We start from the raw sequence: 22,170 nt of genomic DNA on the forward strand, positions 1-22,170 counted from the left end.
TCATTGGTTAATATGTTAAAAACAAACTTTATTACTCCACTAAGAGGTTGCTCATTTCTTAAATGATTATAATAAAACAATTCCCAAGAGTGTAGAAAAGTCTTTGAAACATAAATAGAAAATGTCTTTAAAGTCTTAGGAAGGCAAGTGTTGATGTTTAGACTCTGTAGTTTTAATTTCTGAACAGCTGTTGGCTACACATGGTTGTAGTGGACGAGACCAGGCACGAGAACGCTTCTTTAGTCGACCAGCTAAACGCTGCCACCTAGTGGACAAAAAGCATGAGACCAATGTTTAAAAATCTTATGTGGATCAGGCCGGCCTTTGTTTATCCCCAATTGCTTTTTAGTGCAAACATTAGCCCAAATTATGCAAAATAAATAATTGAGTTGAAATCATTTGCTGACAGCCTAGTCCCCCCAGGTAAAAAAAATCTGCACCCCTCAGTTGAAGGATAACACCACAGTTTTTCGATATTTTACTACGTTCTTGCCTCAGCTTAGAGGAATTAATACATACCTATCTTTTATCAATGCGTACACTTAAGCTTTGTACAGCGCGTCGTGAATCCATTAGCATTTAGCCTAGCCCCATTCATTCCTTAGGATCCAAACAGGGATGAATTTAGAAGCCATCAAACAATTCCATGTTTCCAAGTATATTGAATGGGGGAAGAGCACTTAGTTTGCAGCGAGGGTGGTCAGAAGTGATGATGTTAGGTATGTATTGATTTGTCTGAGTTGAGGTAGGAACGTGGTGAAATGTTGAAGAACGGTGGTGTTTTCCTTTAAAGATCCTGAGACACAGATATTTTAATAAAAAAAGGTTTTAAAACTATTATAAAATGGCTTGTCTGTCTTGTGCCCACCTTTCGAGTGTTGCATTGTGCCTATTAATTCTCTCTGCTTCCTCTATTTTCTCCTCTAACCAGCGGTCTAGAAGCTGTTCCTTCTGTGAGTTCAATGCAGTAAGCTCCTCTTTCTGTGTTTGGTGCTCCAGTTTCAGGGCTGTCAGTTCCTTTGATTGACACTCCAGCTGATACTCATTTTCTGCTAGATCTGCCTTTAATGAAGAAGCTCCCTGGGCAAACACAACCGCCTCAGTCCTGTATCGAGTAATTCTAAAGCAGGAAAAGATACAAAACCCAATCGATTTTTATTACAACTCATGTGATGTCATCAAATGCAGACAGTATTCTTGTAGCTCAATGGGTAGAGCACTGTGTTAACAGTGCAAATGTTATGGGTTTGATTTCCAGGAAATTTTATAAATTATATGATAAATAGATATGAGAAATGGATGACCTACTGTGAATGACAATATTGTAACTCCGCCTCCTTCAGATATAAACTGCTGGTCAGCTCTGATATTGTCTGCTTAAGCTATACAGAAAATTATAATATATGAAAACAAGTTTGTATTGAAGTTACTAAAAATAAATGAAATTTGATCAAGAAAACAGTATAATTTATCAGTAATCTTACCTGTTGATTAAGAAACTCGACTTCATTCACTCGCAGATAAAGTGTGCCACCTTCATCTGGGCATATTTTATTGGTTTTAGACCTTTTTCACAGCAGATAATATAGAAAAACATTAACAAACTGACATATGTGTAGTTTCAACTGCTTCAACACTTTGTCAGGCACTACCTGAATGTGTCCAGGTCTTCCCAGAGCTTCACGTGGAAGGCCAGCATCTCCTCCAGCTTGGACACTGTCAGGGAAACAGGTCTTTTATTGAAACTGTAGTTATTTGTTTATTTAGGATTATGTATTACAAAACATAGCATACCTTTGTTATAGAGGCCAGAGAAAGGATCTCTCTCCCTGCAGTCCCTATGAAATAGCTCTGCCCGCACGTGACTCTTCCAAGATTCCATGCTTGTGTTTGTAAAGGTAGAAAACTTACTTATTTCACAATGCTTTTAAAAGTTCTTTTTTCCAGCGTTTATGCACTTAGTATTGAGTTAAACTTCAAGCCGGGAGTCGTTAACGTGCGAAGTTTTTCTCCAGACGGGGCGCAAACGACATCGGTCACTTGTTAGATGTGTTTGATTTCATGCATGCGGCGTTGTTTCGCCAAAGTATCGCGAGAGCGATTCCTGAGCATGATTAGGAACAGCTCTCGCGGTACTTTGATGTCATACGCAAATTTGCCTGCGCCGTGCCTGGTTTCGCGTTTTTGTGAACATTTTGACCATCTGTGGTTGCCGTACCTTGTTTGCTACTGAAAATGCATTGTGTATCTGCGTACAAGTGACTGTAAATATCGTCTCACATTCAACTTTTGCTCTATTTTCGTACATGTAACTAGTTTTAAATGACGGGCATCTAACTTCGTTGAGTTTTCCGTTTGATTTCGACAGCTGTATTGTTTGGTTACTAGCTAACTGGTGTTAGCAGGTAACTTAAGTGTTTATTAAAACTGTCGTGCTGTGATTCAGTTGGTCATTTAGTATGTGTGCAGTAGGCAAATCGTTTTATTTACGATTTTATATTTATGTTTTATATTTGTTATTTTTGCAGGTGTTTGAGATGGCTAATGATAGGCTAAGAGCTCTGGAAGATGTGGAGAAGGAGATCGCGTTAGTTCTGCAGAGCGCTGGTTTGTAGTCACTTGCTTTCAGATATTTAACATGATGCTTACTTTAACTATTCATTTGTTAAGCACTATTAAATCGCTCGTTATTTTATGTAAAGTAACGTACAAGTGAATTCGTGTATTCGACTTTTTGCGCTGCGCAGAGTGATCGGCGTTTAACATTAAAGTATCGCGAGAACACACCCCTCCGTATTATATCAAAACGTTCTCGCGCTACTTTGATGTTTTATGTCTATCGTTCCGTGCAATTTTGCTTGTTTCGCACAAATATTTAATCAAATCATACTCAAATAGTTATTAAACATGATAAAATAAGTTAAGCAATTAAACATAAATTATTAATTCTGTCTTGCAGGAACTATTGTGCTGGAGCTTTCCAAAGAGAAGTCCAATGCAAGTTTGTTAGACAGACAGCTGAATCAGTTCCAGACTTCAATCAGCAGAGTGGAGAATGAACTCAGTGCACAGATCCGATATCTGACACAGGTGTGTTTGACACAAGTCCTCTTCTGCTACATGATGTGGTATTTTGTGTACAAAACAAGAGTTGTACGAAAGTGTCTTTCCAATCGTTTCATTGTACTATTCTTTCTAAACTAGGAAAACTATTTTAGCCAATCATGTTGTCAATATTCTACTTCAAATATGTAACAGCATGAAATGTTTTTGAAAAGTAAATGCCATTATGAAAGATTATAGTATTACACACATCCACTGCCTTTGTGATGACCTGCACCAACTTTGTACTCTTTTCTGCGTTTTGAGTAAAGGTGGCAACGGGTCAACCCCATGAGGGATCAACATATTCAGCCAGAAAGGACTGCCAGATGGCCCTGAACCGAGCAGAATATGCCCGTGTTAAACTAGGAGAACTGGGACGCACCTGTGAAATGATGCTTGATCCACAGACTTAAAATAAAGTATTGTATGGATGGACTATTGTTTGTAAAAATCTGACCGCATGCCTGATGGTAAAGGGCAAACTGCGTGTCTAGAGTCATAAATACTTAATTTCCAGATGTTTGTAGTGTTAGGAAATGTTTACTTATTTTGTTACTGCTATTTAAAGAATTTTGCAAAAAAAGGTTTTTCATTTTATTGAAGTGAACACATCATACCAGCACACACATAATTGACATAAATAAAATAGGCATTAAATATCATTTTACCACACAAAGACTTAGCAGTTCAGGATAGTTCCGCCAAAAAATGAAAATTCTGTCATTATGTACCCTCATTTTGTACTAAACCTGGATGAGTTTCTTCTGTTGAACACAAAAGATAATTTTTTTTCTACTATGAAAGTCAATGGGTACCGTCAACTGTGTGGTTACTATCAATTATTAGAACAACATTGGGGTGAGTAAATAATAACACAATTTTTATTTTTGGGTAAACTATCCCTTTAAATATCTAAATAAAAAATATCCACCATACACATACATACTACACACCAGTTCCTATCAGACCTACTGGCTATTCATCAGGAAGGATTGGGTTCATTATATAATTTTTATAGATAATGTGCAGTCAACATTTCTATTTACCCGGAAATATAGATACATCATGCATTTACATACAGTGTGTGCACATGTATTTTTCCATTATTAGTATTATTTTCCATTTCAGTAATTACAATTGTCCTTTCTAGTGGACCATTTTTTTGAAACCCAAACTGAACTGCCATCTATTCAAATTTTAGTAAACACAACAAAACAAATAGTACATTTTGAACATTGCACAAGTTCTCTAAAAATAAATAATAATGGGAGTGAAGATAAAGTTCTCCGGCTTTATGTCACCATGTACTCTTGGCGCTTGTTAAGGCGAACCTGACAAAGAGACACAGCACCAACACCTACATAAATGGCAGCAGCGATGAAACAGTTAATGCCAACTTGATTGTAGAGTCCGTAAATAGTCTGTGGTGGATTTTTGCTGTTCAAGAAATTCACAAATATGAGTTAACATGTGCATATTTATGTGTCTTACCTAAAGCGTCTGTTTTCACTCTATGCATGTCATTTATATATATATATATATATGACCCCGCCAAAGTCATTTTGATTTACTGTTTTTTACATACAATCTTCATAAATAATGTAAAGGTATGCTCTGTTATATTTAGTGGGTAGGGTCATGTCAAAGATTGAAATTAAAGTAAAATCAAACTTAAATGCTCGTTATCTCATAATTAGATTATAAAACGTCACATATAGATTCTTAATATGGTGTAATTTACATGCAACCCTTGTCATATGTATTATACATATAATACACAGTCAGTTGTTTTTAAGAAGATATCTGAGCATATTGTCACATTACAGTAAGAAAAAGATTTAAGATGGGGTACAGCAACTTACTCATTACGGATGTCTTCCTCAGTAAAGGGAACATCTTCGATCAATACAGCAGATTTTGCGCTGAAGAAGATTCCCAACATTGACTGACAGAAAAAAATAGGACATAAGATTGTACATAGAATAAAAAAATATTTAAAGATTATTGCATGGTTAAATCAATATGTTAAAAGAGTACTTCAGAGATAAATGCATTCAGGCCTTTAACGTTACATCCTATGGTTATCTGTGTCAGGTGGTTATATTTTCAGTTTTTATAAATAACTCTCTAAAAATATATATTCAAGCACATTTTAACAGAGAACCCATATACTAATTATTTCAAATACGATTTTTTTTTTTAATAAGATCGCCGTCGTTGGAAATTATTTACATTAGCTAAAGCTAGTAAGCAATGTCACGAAGATTATAATCCTTACCAGCATAACGACACCCCATATGCTTAACACGATCCCACAGGCGGCTACTTTCGGCCCGCAGAATAAAAGCGACGGCATTTTACCCGAAACCAAACACCGATTCTTTCTGTCGAAATCGGGGAGAAAAGATGCTACATTCGAGATGAAAGCAAGCCTCTCTCTCCTCCACAATCCAATCGCCGCTATGTATATCGGCCGAATTCGGTTGAATTCGTCTATCTTCGCTTATACTCGGCAATGTTCGTATGGATGTTGCGCAGAATGTCTGCAGTCATTTGATTGGGTGTGAAGCGACCAATCACACGCCTCGACTTCGAGCCGCAATGTACCCTGGGAGTTTTTAGTTCGAACTATTATCCTACGCTCATTCTGCTTATTGAGATTTTTTTATGTCAAATATAAGAAAAATATAATAATTTACTCGCACAATAGTTTATTAAATGCCTAAAACAGTCATTTTAAACGTGTTTGGAAAGCTTTAGCTACGGACAGCCTGGTTTATATCTGTGTCATTTTTGTTTGTCTGAGCTCAGTACTCCAGCATGACTTCAGCTTCCACAAAGGTAAACGAGTTGCATTATCCGTTCTGCATCATTCATATTTATTCATATTAATGTAAATAATTGTGTTAAGATAAATGTAAACAAATGTCCGTCAGGTGGGCGAGATCTTCTCGGCTGCTGGCGCTGCGTTCACCAAACTGGGTGAATTGACCATGCAGTTGCATCCAGTGGCAGACTCATCTCCTGCAGGGTAACATTTGAAATAAATGCTTTATCAAACTTATTTTCTGCTCGATCTGCAGCTACAGTATTTGAAAACCACGTATGTTAAATGCGTAACTGTTAAAGGGTCTCTGCATATGAATACAGGCTCTTATTTTAGTATGTTAAAGTCAGTTTAACTGGATGATCATCAGGTCTGCACAGATCTTAGCTTTGGTTGCTCTTTCTGTATACTTTTCTTTAATAATTAAATTAAGTTTAAATAAAATACAGTGATTAAGGTCAAACTATGCAATTTCCATCCCAAGTTTGCTTATAATAAAGAGTCTGTGTTGTTAAACTGTGATCTTTTCCTCTGTATGCTGCATCCTATCATCGCTCAGGGCCAAATGGACAGACACAGAGATTGACATGCTACGTTCAGCAGTACGACGTTTCGGTGAAGATTTGAACAGCATCAGCTCTGTCATAAAGGAACGCACCGTGTAAGAATCAAAATATATCTCAATCTATCATTTTACAGGTGACATTATATCAATGTGCAAAACTACTATATACTATCATTTAAAATGATATTAGAAGTATATTGTGTAGAAAAGCAGAAAGCAGCTTTCATTCATAGATAAATGTATTATAAACTTTCTCTTTTTTAATCTTGTAGTGCCCAGATTAAGACCACAGTGAAAAGGAAACTCTACGAAGACAGTAGGGTACCTCTCACCACAGAGTCCCCTAAAAAGATAATGAAGAAGACCCCTGTGACGCTACCACCTCCTCCAGCATCAGTGGCTCCCAGTGTTATTTCCGTGCCAACCTCTCAGGTTGTCGTGACAACAGGATTGCAGAGTTCTTCATCTTTACAACCGGCAATAAAGAACCCTAAACCATCAGGTGATTCCCAAATCTAAGAATTAATATAATTTTCCTGGAATTCTTACAGTTTTTAGTTTTATCAATGCACGTGGTAGGGTTTTAACATCCCTCTCTGTTATCAGATGTGACGCTGAGTGCTCTGAATGACTCTGATGTGAACAGTGATTTGGTGGATATCGAAGGGCTCGGAGAGGGTTCGACTAAAAGACCAAACTTTGACCAGGGTGAGTGTCATCTTCTTATTCTTAAGAGTAAATACATTTCATGATAAAACAAAGTTAAAGGAATCGTTTACCCACACATCAATTTTTTAAATCACAAATGTTACTGTTTATTGGCGTTCATTAAAGAGACACTCCACTATTTTTGAAAATAGACTCATTTTCCTGCTTTTTTACCTTTTTGGAATCCATTCAGCTGATCTCCAGGTCTGGCGGTACCACTTGTAGCATAGCTTAGCATAATCCATTGAATCTGATTAGACCATAAGCATCATGCAAAAAAATAACCAAAGAGTTTCTATATTTTTCCTATTTAAAACTCTTTCTGTAGTTAAATCGTGTACTACGACTGACGGAAAATTAAAAATTTTGATTTTTTAGGCAGATATGGAACTATACTCTTATTTTGGCATAATTATCAAGGACTTTGCTGCTGTAACATCGCTGCAGCAGGCGCAATGCGTAATATCATCGTGTCTGCGGCAGCCATGTTACGGCAGCAAAGTCCTTGATTACCCCAGAATGAGAGTATAGTTCCTAGCATATCTGTCTAGAAAATCGCAACTTTTAATTTTCTGTCGGTCTTAGTACATGATGTAACTACAGAAGAGACAAGTTTTAAATAGGAAAAATATTGAAACTCTTTGGTTATTTTTTTTAAGCGTGATGCTAATGGTCCAATCTGATTCAATGAATTGTGCTATGCTAAGCTATGGTAAAAGTGGTACCGCCAGACCCGAAGATCGTCTGATTGGATTCCAAAATGGTAAAAATCAAATGTTTATCTCCAGGGGGGAAAAAAGTAGAGTGTCCCTTTAAACCGTTTTTCTTTTCTTCTGTTAGAGAGCTTAAATCTGGACTCCAGTCTGATAATGAACTCCAGTGATTTGCCCCTGCTGTCCCGCTGATTCGCATCCATCACTCATGTTAATTTTCAAGGAGATGGGGGACTACAGTTATCAAGAACAGCCCATGTAATGAAGCTGCAGTTTGATTTCATGCTAAGAGAACTGTAAAGGCTACAGTCGGCACCTGTTGTACATTTTCCATTTTGGGTCCGAAAGCATCAGACCTGTTTTAGATCAGCGACTCCACCATTGGTTCGTATGAAATGGTGTAATTTTAAAATATTGTGCTATTTTTTTGTTGTTTTTTTTCTAATGGGGGAAATTGGCACTTTTGGTCAGAACCTGATGGAAAAATTAGTTTGTGTGGCTCGTTTATGCCATCTGGTACGGGCACAATTGAAATTAGTGGGTTTATAGGACAGATGTGCAGTAGTCAAACCAATATGTACATTTTTTAAGCATCTCTTTTTGTATTTTAATAAGCCCTTTTGGATAAAACTAAATGTTTCTTGGAGTAAAATGCTAACTGTAGGGAATATGGCACCTTGCAAGCAAAAAGTTACAGAAGTACCATTTTCTTTCACTGCCATTTATGTTATGCGCAGCATTTATTATATGTAGTATATGGGACAATGTATATATTTTATTTTTAACATTGCAGACTGATTAAACAAGCCATTTTGACAACATGCATGATTTTGGTTCTATTCAACTTCCAAGTAAACAATTTTACATGCAGGTTAGAAAGACAGCATACAATCAATAAAATGAGTTTTTATTATGCTCTTGTTCATAAGAATATATGGTATAATATACATTTTTCCATGGTAAATGCTATTTCTTCTTTGATAATCAGACATTCATGTGTGACTCAGAATGAATAAATGTACTTTTGCTACCGACATGTCAAAAAAATAAAAAATAACTTTTATTTTCTTAACTTCCTGAATATAGTTTAAACAATCGACAGGCAGAAGCCACTCGTTTTGGCATTTCTACAGAATGTTTCTTGTGTGCTTACAAAAACTCAACCCATTTGTAACTTTTTTTTTCAACGGACACAACCCTCGATTTTTAGCTATGGCCCACTTTTGGAAAAGATTTTATCACAGGTAATGTTTGAAAAATAAATGACAATATTTCATATCTTAATAGTGAAATAAAATAAACTTAATAAAGCGAAAACACACTGTACAAAACTCAAGTCTCGATTCAATTCAGGTTTTTGGAAAAAATAAATGAAACTGATTATCTTCATAAACATGACAGATACAGCAATTTGTATACAATGTAATGCATATTGCACATTCATAATCACTTATACATTGGTATCAATTTTTTTTTTTGAAAATCTCAAGGACCTCAACAACCAAAAATTGCAGATGACAAACAGTGCAAATAACTTTGGAATTCAAAACCTGTAAGGCAATTTCATCACATTGCTGAAAGTTTAACAGTAAATGTGTGAAAATAATAGGCAATGATTTTCCACCCAATATTTAACAACAAGAACATTAGGAACAGATTCAGATGTATATGCAGCTCTGGAGACCTACAAACTGTTTTTTTTATAAAATAAATACAAGATTGCTGACATATACCATTACACTGATAATACATTTAAGCTCTGCAACAGATGTGATCGGTTGTAACCAAGGAAAACAATAAAAGGTGCCACAGATAAAATGCATTTTGTCAAAGTTATATTCGAAAATTGTTAGTAATGGGATTCCAGTTGTGTTTACTTAAGGGCTATTTTAAGAACTTGTGACTCATTATGATTAAACAAAACCATCAGAAATAAAGCCACAATCTAAAACACTCAGTCTGAAAGTAAAGAATCAGTCAAGTTCATCATATGCTAAAAACATAAAGAAACAGACTGACTAACAAAAAACCCAAAACATTTCCCAAATCAGACTGAAACGTAAAACATACAAACAAGATCCATTACAATAAAAGTAAATGATCCCACTCATGTAACAGCAAAATCGATTAACATTAATGTCTAACACTGTGCAAATAGTACAAATAAGAAAAATATGATATCTACTAACATCATGATTGTATGAATGTAAAAATGTACATTTTTATATCCCATTTATACAATAGCCCATCCCATGCAGGTGTTTAAATTTCTAAACTTCTGTACACAATTCAGTTTCATAAAGTTTAGCATCTCTGCTCTTCAAGTCTTTAAGAATTAACTTAAACACGTCCTCTTAAGATGCAAAATAGTTATACTCTGTACACTGATCAAGCCATGTGATGCCACAAAACTTGAACGATACTGTCTTCCATCAATGATCAAAAACATTAAAGTTACATGCTGTATTGTAAAAAATGTTGAGCTAAATTTTTTAAGGGCATGCTTGGATTATTCTGCACTCCAAACAACTTAATCTTCCTAAAATTAGGGTTTATTTTCTTTAAGCTTCAACAATGATTTTAATCATTCTGGTTTTGTTGCATCACTCACCCTGCAGTGTAGGCATGGCGTGAGACATCTACGTTATACAGTACTCATTGATAAATCTGAATGTCTGAGTAATCTGAAAATTGTGGGAGATGCCTGAGTGCTTTGGTACTGTTTTCAAAAATTACTGAAGAATAAAGGCTCAGGCTAACATGAACATGTAAAAATAAACATATTTACAAATATCAGAACATAAAAGAAATGTAGGTTTAAAACCTACCAAAATAATATCTGATTATTCACATCTTTATACACTATATTACACATATTTACAATAGTTGGCAACTACTCCAAACTGATTTTAATACTTTTTCCTTATTGTCTGTTTTCAAGATAAGTTCGCTCAATCTGGATCTGTTTTTTAGACTTTTGGACCCCATTAATGGAAGCTAATGTTGTATCAATTACAAAGACATCTTTGCAGCAAGTCTGAACTACACTGATAGTAGTCATTTTGTCAAGATTAAATTGGCTGTAATCTTTTAAACACTAAGATTGTTTCATTGTAATCTGTTATTGCAATACTATTTTAGATAGACAATGTAATATTTCATAGGCACCGAAGATCCTTACTCTGGTAAAACAGTTATTTACAAATGACTGAACAGGCTACAGCTGACAGACGTTGCTGTCATTTTGGATGCATCCAATACTTTGAGAGATTGACTTCATATATTGCGCTTTGAATTCTTCCAAATCAAAGTTGTGAATTTCCTTCAGAATGATTTGAGAATCGAAAGACTTGCACCGAAAGCACCCAGAACAGAAACTATTTAAGACCAAAGCTTGGCCTTCATTTAGGAGTCTAGATGAACACTGATGTTTAGATGCCAGTGTGATGAGAGGAGAAGGGTGGGGATTGGGAAAGGGAGAGATGGCCGACCTGGGTGTTTGAACCTACAGGTGCTGCCCCGGAAGAAGAGTCCATTGACTGAGAAACACTGACTGTGAGAAGTAAAGAGATCAATTAGAGGTGCTTAATCATATCTGGACTAATACAAACAAGGAAACTAGATTATGTCTTATACATTTAAGCAGCATATAGGAGTCTCACCTGACTGTGTAACTTGTAATGTGGGCAGGGTCTGTGACTCCAGCAACAAAGAGCTTTTTGGGCGGGCCATCTGATTCAACTCCACCTGAGTACAAGAAAAAAGAATGAAACAACAATAAGATTGGGGGGGAAATCATTCAAAATGTTATTTTGCATTTCTTACTGTTTACACATATTAAAGCGGTATATGTATTTGTATAAGTATTTGAACACCCTGCTGTTTTGCAAGTTCTCCCACTTAGAAATCATGAAGGGGTCTGAAATTGTCATCGTAGGTGCATGTCCACTGTGAGAGACATAAACTAAAAAAAATCCTGAAATCACAATGTATGATTTTTTAAAACTATTTATTTGTATGATACAGCTGCAAATAAGTATTTAAACACCTGAGAAAGTCAATGTTAATATTTGGTAATGTAGCCTTTGTTTGCAATTACAGAGGTCAAACGTTTCCTGTAGTTTTTCACCAGGTTTGCACACATTGCAGGAGGCCCACTCCTCCACATCTTCTCTAGATCAGTCAGGTTTCTGGCCTGTCACTGAGAAACACGAAGTTTGAGCTCCTTCCAAAGATTCTCTATTGGGTTTAGGTCTGGAGAACCTTGATATGCTTCTTACAGAGCCACTCCTTGGTTATCGTGGCTGTGTGCTTCGGGTCATTGTCATCTTGGAAGACCCAGCCTCGACCCATCTTCAATGGTCTTACTGAGGGAAGGAGGTTGTTCCCCAAAATCTCGCAATACATGGCCCCGGTCATCCTCTCCTTAATACAGTGCAGGTGCCCTGTCCCATGTACAGAAAAACAACCCCAAAGCATGATGCTACCACCCCCATGCTTCACAGTAGGGATGTTGTTCTTGGGATGGTACTCATCATTCTTCTTCCTCCAAACACGTTTAGTGGAATTGTGACCGAAAAGTTCTATTTTGGTTTCATGTGACCACATGACTTTCTCCTATCATGACTCCTCTGGATCATCCAAATGGTCATTGGCAAACTTAAGACGAGCCTGGACATGTGCTGGTTTAAGCAGGGGAACCTTCCGTGCCATGCATGATTTCAAACCATGACGTCTTAATGTATTACCAACAGTAACCTTGGAAACGGTGGTCCCAGCTCTTTTCAGGTCATTGAACAGCTCCTCTCGTGTAGTTCTGGGCTGATTCCTCACCTTTCTCAGGATCATTGAGACCCCACGAGGTGAGATCTTGCATGGAGACCGAGTCCGAGGGAGATTGACAGTCATGTTTAGCTTCTTCCATTTTCTAATGATTACTCCAACAGTGGACCTTTTTCACCAAGCTGCTTGGCAATTTCCTCATAGCCCTTTCTGGCCTTGTGGGGGTGTACAATTTTATCTCTAGTGTCTTTGGACAGCTCTTTGGTCTTGGCCATGTTAGTAGTTGGATTCTTACTGATTGTATGGGGTGGACAGGTGTCTTTATGCAGCTAACAACCTCAAACAGGTGCATCTAATTAAGGATAACAAATGTAGTGGAGGTGGACATTTTAAAAGCAGATTAACAGGTCTTTGAGGGTCAGAATTCTTGGTGATAGACAGGTGTTCAAATACTCATTTGCAGCTGTATCATACAAATAAATAGTTTAAAAAAAACATACATTGCTATTTCTGGATTTTTTTTAGATTATGTCTCTTACAGATTATGTCTTTCAGACCCCTCCATGATTTCTAAGTGGGAGAACTTGAAAAATAGCAGGGTGTTCAAATACTTTTATTCCTCACTGTATATTACTTTTACAGCAATTTTAAGAATGTTTTTATTTTAATGTAGTAATGCTATGAACTCTTACTCAAGTATGTATTTAACTTTATTTTTCTTGTTAAATATTTGGGGGTTTTAGTGCACTTGATTTTTTGATTACATAGAATAAACTTTATACAGAGTGAGGAATGAGGATATGCCATTTAACCTAATATTTCGTCTCCTCCGTCCTACGAAACACGGAAAGGAAACAAGGATGCACAAAAAAGAATTGAGAATCACCCTAAGTCAGAAAACGAAAACAAGATCATCTGCACATTTTAACTTCTTACCTTTTCTTTTTAAAGGTACAACTGACGGCCACCTCACTCCAGAGCTTACAGATCCTCTGTTTGATCAAGACCACATAAAAAACATTGCTCAACATGGACTTTTGTGACTAGTATAATTTGCGGACTAAAAAATTAATAAACTACAGGTGCTAGTATGGATATATGTTCTGTGAATATTTAAATATAAAATAATTCAATAATGACTTAAAATATAAATAAACTGACCCTCGAAACCTTCGAGTTGGACTGGGTGAGGAATTCGGAGTGACACCGCTGTCCTGGGAATGAAATCCCTGTGTGGAAATACATACAGATATAGTGAGGAATATACAGAAACACAATGAATTGAAACTTTAAATGTGAGACTTGCTTAAACTTAAAGGGATAGTTCACCCAAGAATGAATTTACTCACTCTCATGTGGTTACAAACCTGTATAAATGTCTTTGTTCTGACGAACACAAAGGAAGATATTTTAGAAATGTTTGTAACCAAACAAATCAGTAGCCCCATTGACTTCCACAGTAGAAAAAAGAATACTATGGAAGTGAATGGGCTTCTGATTGGTTTGCTTACAAACTTTTCTCAAAATATCTTTGTGTTCATCAGAACAAAAACATTTAAACAGGTTTGTAAAAACAACCGAGTCAGTAAATGATGATTTGGGGTGAACTATCCCTTTAAGTGGAGTGAAAAACTTACTGGAGACAAATGATCATGCCAATGACTCGCAGGAGTGAAGGTGGCGGCAGGAGTGGCACTTACAGGAGTAAAACAACAACAAAAATGAGATTTTGTTCTGATAATAAACACTTCAGCACACATTTTCATTTATATTATGTACTTGTGGTTACCTCAGTCTCTGTAAGCTCCCTCTCAGAGTGAGTGCCATATTGTGTTCTATCTGGGACAGAAATACTCTTATTAGTACTCAACCCAGCAGTTTAACACATAATTTAAAGGAAACATCAAGTCTTTAATTGTCACCTGTCTCTTGTGGTCTGATCTCTCACATGGCAGCGAGAACGGGGAGAGAGGAAGGATCTACAAACACAATGCAATTCATTACTGGCTTTTCCTAAAATGAACAACACTGATGTTCCCACAGCAACTGCACACTCACCCGAGAGGGACAGCTCGGATTCACAGACACGCTGCTCCGACGATACCGGGCTGAACTATTAGAGCTGAATACTGTCGTGCCATCACTATTTGAAACAGAATGATACAGTAACAGAGATGCTTTAACTTCACAAACGTATTGCATTTACTGCAGTTCTTGATGTTCTTTTTCTTTTCTTTTCAGCTTTCAGTGCAGTTCTCCTACCTGACATTGGTGATCATGGGGGCGCTGTTCGACCTTCGGAGGGCTCCTCCTGCGCCTGCGCACTGGTCCACCTCCATTCTTTCCATAGCTCGTCCTCCGGCACCGACGCTGCGCGTCACTCACGGCCGAGCTAAAAGCGCTCTGACGCGGCCTTAGCTCTAAATTCCACGCGATAAAAGCCCGACCAGCAGGCCTCACCCCAAAACAGCCAGCCTATTTAAATCGGCAGTAGTGCTTTTTAGGGTCTATTGCATTTTTTAAGATGTTTAAATGAAAACCGTGTCAGTTTGATCCAAAAATGTAGTTAATAACTTTATATTCACACTACAGCTGGTTTGTCAGCTCGCGCACAAACTTCGTATAAACTCCTCAGGTTGATTTCGTCGCCGTAAACGCGAACCGAATAACGTTACAGTTATTTCTATGCATTAAAGAGACTGTCTTAACCATAAATCATAAATATTCAACACTATTTCCCAGGCAAAGCTTCCAACTTGACAACGTCCTTTGGCTTTTAATCCAAACCAACTTATCCAAACAGTGCAAATAACAAAGCATCTAAAAAGCGCAAACAGCCGATAATGAAGTCAACACAGATCAAAGTATTTTAAAAAGGTGTTTTCAAGTATTTAGGTCTAACGTCGTTATAAAGCTTTCTGGCACGGTTTATTTTTTCAAGTTTACCTGCTAGTTTATAAAGCTGTCGGAAAAATGACAACGCGTTCCCGATCAACCAACCGATCGTCGGATCCGTCTGTCCACGCGCTTTCGTCTGAAAGCGTATACTGAGACTGAAACACGGGACGCATTAAAAGTTTTCCGCTCATTTCTTAAATTAGAAAATAAAAAATATATACCGCAACCAAAATGAGATGTGTATCCCCTTGAACAACAGCGCCTTTTTCTGGTCGAGAACAAAATTGCACATAGAGATAAACCACTGCATAGTTCAAAAGACGTCAAGTGTGTGATTAAAATCTTTTTTCTACATTATTTGGCCCAAGTTCTTAATTCTCCTTATCTTAACTATATAAAGGAAAATGTAAACATTTCACTAATATGTCACCAGTTGAAATGCACATACTTAGTTAGGCTACACTCAAAACTGAGCATGCATACTACAAAACTACGACATGTATTTTAAATAGTTTAATTTGGTTATATGTGAAACAAATCATATAACCCACATGTTTAGTGTTGTATGCGGATATAATGTTATACATACTCGTATGTAAATCATTTATGATGGTGGTAGCTTAAAAAGTGTGCGCACCTTTGACTTTCTGAATAGGATGTGCCAACATGTTAATAATACTTGACCTTATCTCCAGCTACTTATAAGGTTTCAAAATGACAGTGTTTTATCTTTGATAAACAAAATTTAAATATAGCCTGCAAAATAAAAACATTAAGTATTTATTAAATTATAAAATAATATGGATATGCAATTTTACCACATATTCAAGATCTTTACAAGATACAGGGCACGTTTAGCTTATAGGTTTATTTGTCAAAAAATGTGAATTAGTAACTTTTGCTTCCTGTTTCTTTTGCTTATACTTTTGACCTCTAAACTTTTTTTTGTTTTAAAAAGTCATCTGTTTGATAATTGTCTTTTTTTATTATTCATACTGAATTGATTTAAAATTTTTGCTTATCAGCAACAAACATAAATAAAATATTTATAAGAGGTGGGTGACTATCTACGTGCTATAAATATGAACATAAAGGGTGAATTTCCCAAACAGGGATTAGATTAAAAAGTACCTATTTCATTGCTAAAAAACAATGTTATTTTGTGTATTTGGAATAACACAGTTGTGTTCACGTGGTATATGGTTAAAAACACATTATTTTCAACATACCGCACATTTTTGTAGCTCCAGATTTCACTCTCTTTCTGGCTGAAACGCATGGATTTTAAAAGCTCTGTGTCCCTGATTGGCCGGCTAATCTGTACGTTGTGATTGGTCTAAATACCTCTGACGTCAGCAGGAAATGTGACGCTCCTTACCATATTTCAAAGATTCGGTTGCTAACAGGAGTTAATTTACAGGCTGATTCCGAAGCGGGAGGAATTATGATAATGTCGGTCTTGTCTACATCACCAATCCCAGAAAGTAAACTGTTGTCTACAATCCGTGTGTTTGTTGTAGTCCAAGAAAAGAGATTTACGTTGGAGACGATAACTCGTGTTTGTACCTTCTGCATATTGTTAGGATGTACTATACACACTTACACACCAAAGGAAATTTAAAAACATGAATCGGACGATAGGTGCTCTTTAATCCAGGACTAGGCCTTAGTTATTTTAGGACATTTAAGTAGTTCATACATACAAACATACCTTACAATAAACAATACTGGCGTGCATCTTGAAACAAAACAATGGCACGGATATATATGTTAGGATATCTCGGGGCAAGGTGTTTTAAAATTAAGGCAGTTCAAAACAACACTGCAAAAAATTATTTTCAAAAAAAAAAATGTTTGTCTTGTTTTCAGTAAAAATATCTAAAATTCTTAAATTAAGATCCTTTTTCTTGATGAGCAAAACGGCCCAAGAAAATAAGTCTAGTTTTTAGACCGAAAATATTGAATTTAAGTGATTTTGTGCATAAAACAAGCCAAAAAATCTGCCAATGGGGTAAGCAAAAAAATGGTGAAAAAGTTTCTTAAACAATAAATTCAAGAAAAATTTGCTTACCCCATTGGCAGATTTCACTTAAATTTGATATATTTGGTCTAAAAACTAGACTTATTTTCTTGGGTCGTTTTGCTCATCAAGAAAAAGCATCTTAATTTAAGAATTTTTAGATATTTTTACTGAAAACAAGACAAAAATACTTTATTTTTCTTGAAAAGTGACTATAATAAGCCCTGTCTGTGAAACTGCCCTGAAGAGTATAATATATACAACCTAGCCTAAGATTTTGTGAAATTGCTCAGAATGGATAATAAATAATATAAAATTCAGAGCATTAAAAATAGGACGGTCCCCTTTACACTTTCTTCCCTGCGTTCCCGTCCATCTATGCCATTCCTGAAGATTTTGAGTCACTCTCATGCCCTTCATCTGCTTTTTGTTGATTGTGCTGCTCTGGGTCTTCTGCCTCTTTTTGTCCTCCAAGAATCTTTAAAGGCCAGAGCAGGTGGGTGTTATGACCAGCGCTGGTCTGTCTGCAGCAGGCTAAGCTTTTGTCTCCTGTTAAGAAATAAAGGAGGGCATTGAGCCACGAATTGCAGGACGCCAGGGGGCGAGTAATCTTGTAGCAAATGGAGACCATTTGCATGGTCCGGCACTCGACAGCCTTTGTTTCCTTTAGGACGAGGAAGAGCGTGCGTGTAATATGAAAGGGCAGAAAGCACAACGCAAACAGGAGCGTGATAGTGATGATGGTTTTGATGGACTTGCGCCGCCTGCTGATGTGCGGAGCATTCTGGGAGCCGGAGATTGAGACGGACGTCCTGTCTTTGACTCCTTCGGCCCCACTGCACATTCCCCCTTCCTCCTGCGTGCGAGGCTGTGAGTGCAAAGTCTGAAAAATAGTACGTACCACCTGCGAGTAACACCATGCGATGACAGTAAAAGGGAAAAAGAAACCGAGCAGGTGCAGTACGATTCCATAAGGCACGTATTCGGAAAACTCACTGTCTATGGCATCATCCCAACAGTTCCTGTATACTTCCGATTTTCCTGCATTTGAGTTATTTGTTGACAAAGACTCCTCCCCATCCACCAACCTCCTCGTAACATCGCCGGTTTTGGCAAATCGGACGATGGGGCACGTAAGTATGAACACTACAACCCACACAGCAGTACAAATGGCTCTAACCATCCGCTTGCTCTCCAGAGTGATGCTTCGGATCGGATGGCAGATGCCCATGTAGCGATGGACGGATATACAGGTAAGGAAGAAGATACTGCAGTAAAGGTTGAAGTAAAACAGAAAACGGACCAGTCTGCACATGAAGTCTCCAAAAACCCAATGGTCACGCATCACATAACTTGCCACGAGGAATGGAAGTGAGAAGCTGTACATCAGATCTGTAGATGCCAGGTTGACCATGTATATCAGAGAGGTGTTCCACTGCCGTCCACCTCTACAACGGTAGGAACGCAGGAGAACCGTGGAGTTTAGGATGATGCTGAGTAAGAAGGTCAGAGAGTAGCACAGAGGCAATATAACATACTTGTACGACTCGTCGATGCTGCAGCTGTGTGGCACAGTTTGGCTTGCAACATCTGTTGCATTGGTGCCAAGTTGCACCGATGCACTGGAGATGGGGTAAGCTGTGCTCCTCATGGTCCTCAGATGTTGTTTATCTTATGACCACATAATCCACTTCTTCCATGACTCCTTGATACTGGAGACCTCTTCGAAACATTCCTAAACCTCATAACTCCATGCAAATGGAGAAAAGAGGGAAATAGGTCAATATAACATGTTTGATCCAAGATATAAAACTATATTATTACGTTTCAAATCTTAACTTTTAAGTTTGCAGTCCACCCTGTAGTATTTTCCAAGCAAACTGCAAGTTGACCAATGACTCAGCCCTTCAACCTTATTTGAATATTGTGCTGATTCAGCCTCTCTGGTTTATAAACTCATCAATCAGTAACAAACCATTCATTCATCTCCGCATCAACCATGTTTATCTCGTACTATCTTCGTTCTCTTTTCTATAAGTTATTATGAACACGCGTCATTTCCTGACCTATCTGACCGTGCAATTAAAGCGTGTGCTTTAAGATGCCTAATGTATGTTCAGACATGCCTTCATGGTTGATGTATTCATCTATATGCACAGTACACCCATAACACGCAGCCCTAATGCCTATATTTGGTTTATGGTTTAGTCGAGTTTGTTTATTAATGGGTATCGCCTGTGTACTACAAAGAAGCTTTGGTATTACAATATCATGTGTCCTTGCAGGTATGTTCCAGTAAATAATTAATACCCATTCATTCACACTGAGCGGAAATCCAATACAGCGTAGAGTTCAGTACAAAACATATATGTGCATATCAATTATAAACACTACGTTTTTAAAACTTTAAAGAATTAAAATGTTTTGGGTTCGAACAGGATTAGAGAGTTAATGTTTTCTTCATTCGTCTTAACCGTTCACTTATTTCCAAATATAAAAGCAAAGCATGCTATGATATACAAAAAAAAGAAAATAGATCTGAAATCTTACCTGTTGTAAAGGTCAACAGAAAAAGTAACTCCAATATGCGGGCGAAATTCATTCATTTCCTCATGCATTTGATAAAAGGTCAAGACAAAAAGTTTAGTGCATGTAAGTTTTATAACACTGCACTCCTTGACATTTTTCCTAATAGCAAACTCGTTCTTTTACAAACTACTTTCTCAATTTGTTATCTAGATCTGCAAGATTTTAATTACTTTCTCAATCAACCCTATTTTTTCTTTCCGTCTCGCTCCTCTCTTTCTCTCTGTCTCTGTGCATGAATGGTCAGTCAGCTGAGGAACATGCAGTCCAGTATTTATGTTCAGCAGCATTAGGTTGTGCATTACCTGAAAACATACTGGGGTCTTTTCTGTTATACATACTCCTTTTAGCCCCACTGGCTCTATTGGTACCAAACCCAAAATGTGGTCATATTAATCTATATTTGACAATCTATAAAATTGTCTTTATGTTTTAAGCCACTTAGAAATAAAATGGATATTGTCTGATGTAACAGACTCACAAATTAGCACATACTGAATATTCTTTATATATTTATGCATTTCGAATACATTTTATTCTCTAAAAAGTATTAAATTCTCCAAAATGTGATAGTTAGTGAAATATATGACTGGGATTTAATTTCAGAGGAAAGGCCGTTAAATGGTCCCTATAGCTTTACGGCAGCATCCCTTGCACCTAAAGAGTTCATATTAGTACCTCAGAGGTACATATTGGTACCAAATGTATACATATCTGTACCTTAATGATTCATATTATGACATTTTTAAAGGATACTACCCCGGTGACAGCTTCGGGTAATTTTTCGACCATTTTTTCTGACAGTGTAGGGAATACTGGCATAATTACACAACACACAATGCAAAAAATATTTTTCTTACTTAGTATTTTTGTCTTGTTTTCAATAGAAATATCTAAAAAATTTATTTTCTTGAGGAGCAAAATGACTTAAGAAAATTAGTCTAGCTTTTAGACAAAAAACAAACAAACATAAATATTAGGTGAAACTGTGCTTAAAACAAGCAGAAATATCTGCCAATGGGGTGAGAAAATTATTTTTGAATTAAGTGTTCATTTCATTTTTTTTCTCACCTCATTGGCAGATATTTTTGCTTGCTTTAAGCACAAATTTACTCAAATTGTATATTTGTTGTCTAAAAACAAGACCCACTTTCCTAGGTAACTCTGCTCATCATGTAAATACATCTTGATTTAAGATATTTTAGATATTTCTACTAAAAACAAGAAAAAATGGTAACACTTTATTATAATGTTCATTAGTTAACATTAGTTAATGTATTAACTAACATGAACAAACCATGAGCAATACATTTGTTACAGTATTTATTCATCTTTGTAAATGTTAGTTAATAGAAATAAAGCTGTTCATTGTTTGTTCTTGTTAGTTCACGGTGCATTAACTAACGTTAACCAAATTTTAATAAAGTATTAGTAATTGTTGAAATTACCTTAATAAAGATTAATAAATGCTGCACAAGTGCAGTTCATCATTAGTTCATGTTAACTAATGTAGTTAACTAATGTTAACTAATGAACATTATAATAAAGTGTTACCGAAAAAATAAGTCATTTTTGCAGTGCAATATGAACAACAAGCATCGCTTTTCCAAAAAAAGACTGATGACTGTTTATCATACAAAATAAATGATTTATTAAATTAATGTAAATATTTAGCATTAAGATATACTTCGTCCTACTTTAAAAGAGACATTCCACTTTTTTTGAAAATATGCTCATTTTCCAGCTCCCCTAGATGTAAACATCCGATTCTTACCGTTTTGAAATCCATCCAGCCGATCTCCGGGTCCGGCGCCAGCACCCCCAGCACAGCCCAGCACAATTCACCGAATCCGACAAGACCATTAGCATCGCGCAAAAAAACAATCAAAGAGTTTCGATATTTTTTCCATTCAAAACCCGACTCCTCCGTACCTACACCGTGCACCAAGACAGACAGAAAACTGAA

The 22,170-nt window shown here is 36.6% G+C and overlaps 6 protein-coding genes across 10 annotated transcripts; 2 read left to right on the forward strand and 4 right to left on the reverse strand.

Annotated features, from left to right (window-relative positions):
• Positions 1–7: 7 nt before the first annotated feature.
• LOC129447038 (autophagy-related protein 16-1) lies at positions 8–2,028 on the reverse strand. Its single transcript, XM_055208596.2, has 6 exons — positions 1,795–2,028; positions 1,653–1,716; positions 1,485–1,566; positions 1,309–1,382; positions 869–1,120; positions 8–265 (listed from the first exon to the last, which is right to left on the reverse strand). Exons 1-6 carry the CDS (start codon positions 1,880–1,882, stop codon positions 136–138), a joined length of 690 nt encoding a protein of 229 aa, XP_055064571.1. The 5' UTR covers positions 1,883–2,028; the 3' UTR covers positions 8–135.
• med11 (mediator complex subunit 11) lies at positions 1,806–3,541 on the forward strand. 4 transcript variants are annotated; one of them, XM_055208600.2, is made up of 4 exons: positions 1,806–1,898; positions 2,529–2,607; positions 2,960–3,090; positions 3,375–3,541. In XM_055208600.2, exons 1-4 carry the CDS (start codon positions 1,881–1,883, stop codon positions 3,516–3,518), a joined length of 372 nt encoding a protein of 123 aa, XP_055064575.1. In that variant the 5' UTR covers positions 1,806–1,880; the 3' UTR covers positions 3,519–3,541. The 4 variants fall into 4 exon arrangements, with proteins under 4 accessions (XP_055064575.1, XP_055064576.1, XP_055064578.1 ...); XM_055208601.2 differs by lacking the exon at positions 1,806–1,898 and adding an exon at positions 2,152–2,308; XM_055208603.2 differs by lacking the exon at positions 1,806–1,898 and adding an exon at positions 2,236–2,264.
• Positions 3,542–3,686: 145 nt separating this feature from the next.
• rnasekb (ribonuclease, RNase K b) lies at positions 3,687–5,602 on the reverse strand. The gene is made up of 3 exons (XM_055208605.2): positions 5,384–5,602; positions 4,968–5,050; positions 3,687–4,542 (listed from the first exon to the last, which is right to left on the reverse strand). Exons 1-3 carry the CDS (start codon positions 5,459–5,461, stop codon positions 4,398–4,400), a joined length of 306 nt encoding a protein of 101 aa, XP_055064580.1. The 5' UTR covers positions 5,462–5,602; the 3' UTR covers positions 3,687–4,397.
• A 43-nt stretch (positions 5,603–5,645) lies between these two features.
• Positions 5,646–8,739, forward strand: bacc1 (BPTF associated chromatin complex component 1). Its single transcript, XM_055208599.2, has 6 exons — positions 5,646–5,946; positions 6,042–6,136; positions 6,492–6,593; positions 6,770–6,999; positions 7,104–7,205; positions 8,046–8,739. The coding sequence occupies exons 1-6, from the start codon at positions 5,926–5,928 to the stop codon at positions 8,108–8,110; spliced, it is 615 nt and encodes a 204-aa protein (XP_055064574.2). The 5' UTR covers positions 5,646–5,925; the 3' UTR covers positions 8,111–8,739.
• Positions 8,740–8,808: 69 nt separating this feature from the next.
• LOC129447039 (P2R1A-PPP2R2A-interacting phosphatase regulator 1) lies at positions 8,809–15,878 on the reverse strand. Of its 2 annotated transcripts, XM_055208598.2 has the most exons (10): positions 15,647–15,878; positions 14,963–15,175; positions 14,759–14,843; positions 14,623–14,679; positions 14,490–14,539; positions 14,338–14,395; positions 13,862–13,929; positions 13,637–13,692; positions 11,581–11,665; positions 8,809–11,467 (listed from the first exon to the last, which is right to left on the reverse strand). In XM_055208598.2, the coding sequence occupies exons 2-10, from the start codon at positions 15,046–15,048 to the stop codon at positions 11,350–11,352; spliced, it is 663 nt and encodes a 220-aa protein (XP_055064573.2). In that variant the 5' UTR covers positions 15,049–15,175; positions 15,647–15,878; the 3' UTR covers positions 8,809–11,349. The 2 variants fall into 2 exon arrangements, with proteins under 2 accessions (XP_055064573.2, XP_055064572.2); XM_055208597.2 differs by having other exon boundaries at positions 14,963–15,878.
• Positions 15,879–17,834: 1,956 nt separating this feature from the next.
• Positions 17,835–20,546, reverse strand: LOC129446410 (P2Y purinoceptor 3). Its single transcript, XM_055207404.2, has one exon. The coding sequence runs from the start codon at positions 19,267–19,269 to the stop codon at positions 17,995–17,997; it is 1,275 nt and encodes a 424-aa protein (XP_055063379.2). The 5' UTR covers positions 19,270–20,546; the 3' UTR covers positions 17,835–17,994.
• Positions 20,547–22,170: the final 1,624 nt, after the last annotated feature.

This window comes from Misgurnus anguillicaudatus, chromosome 12 (genome assembly GCF_027580225.2).
Source record: "Misgurnus anguillicaudatus chromosome 12, ASM2758022v2, whole genome shotgun sequence".
NCBI lineage: Eukaryota > Metazoa > Chordata > Actinopteri > Cypriniformes > Cobitidae > Misgurnus > Misgurnus anguillicaudatus.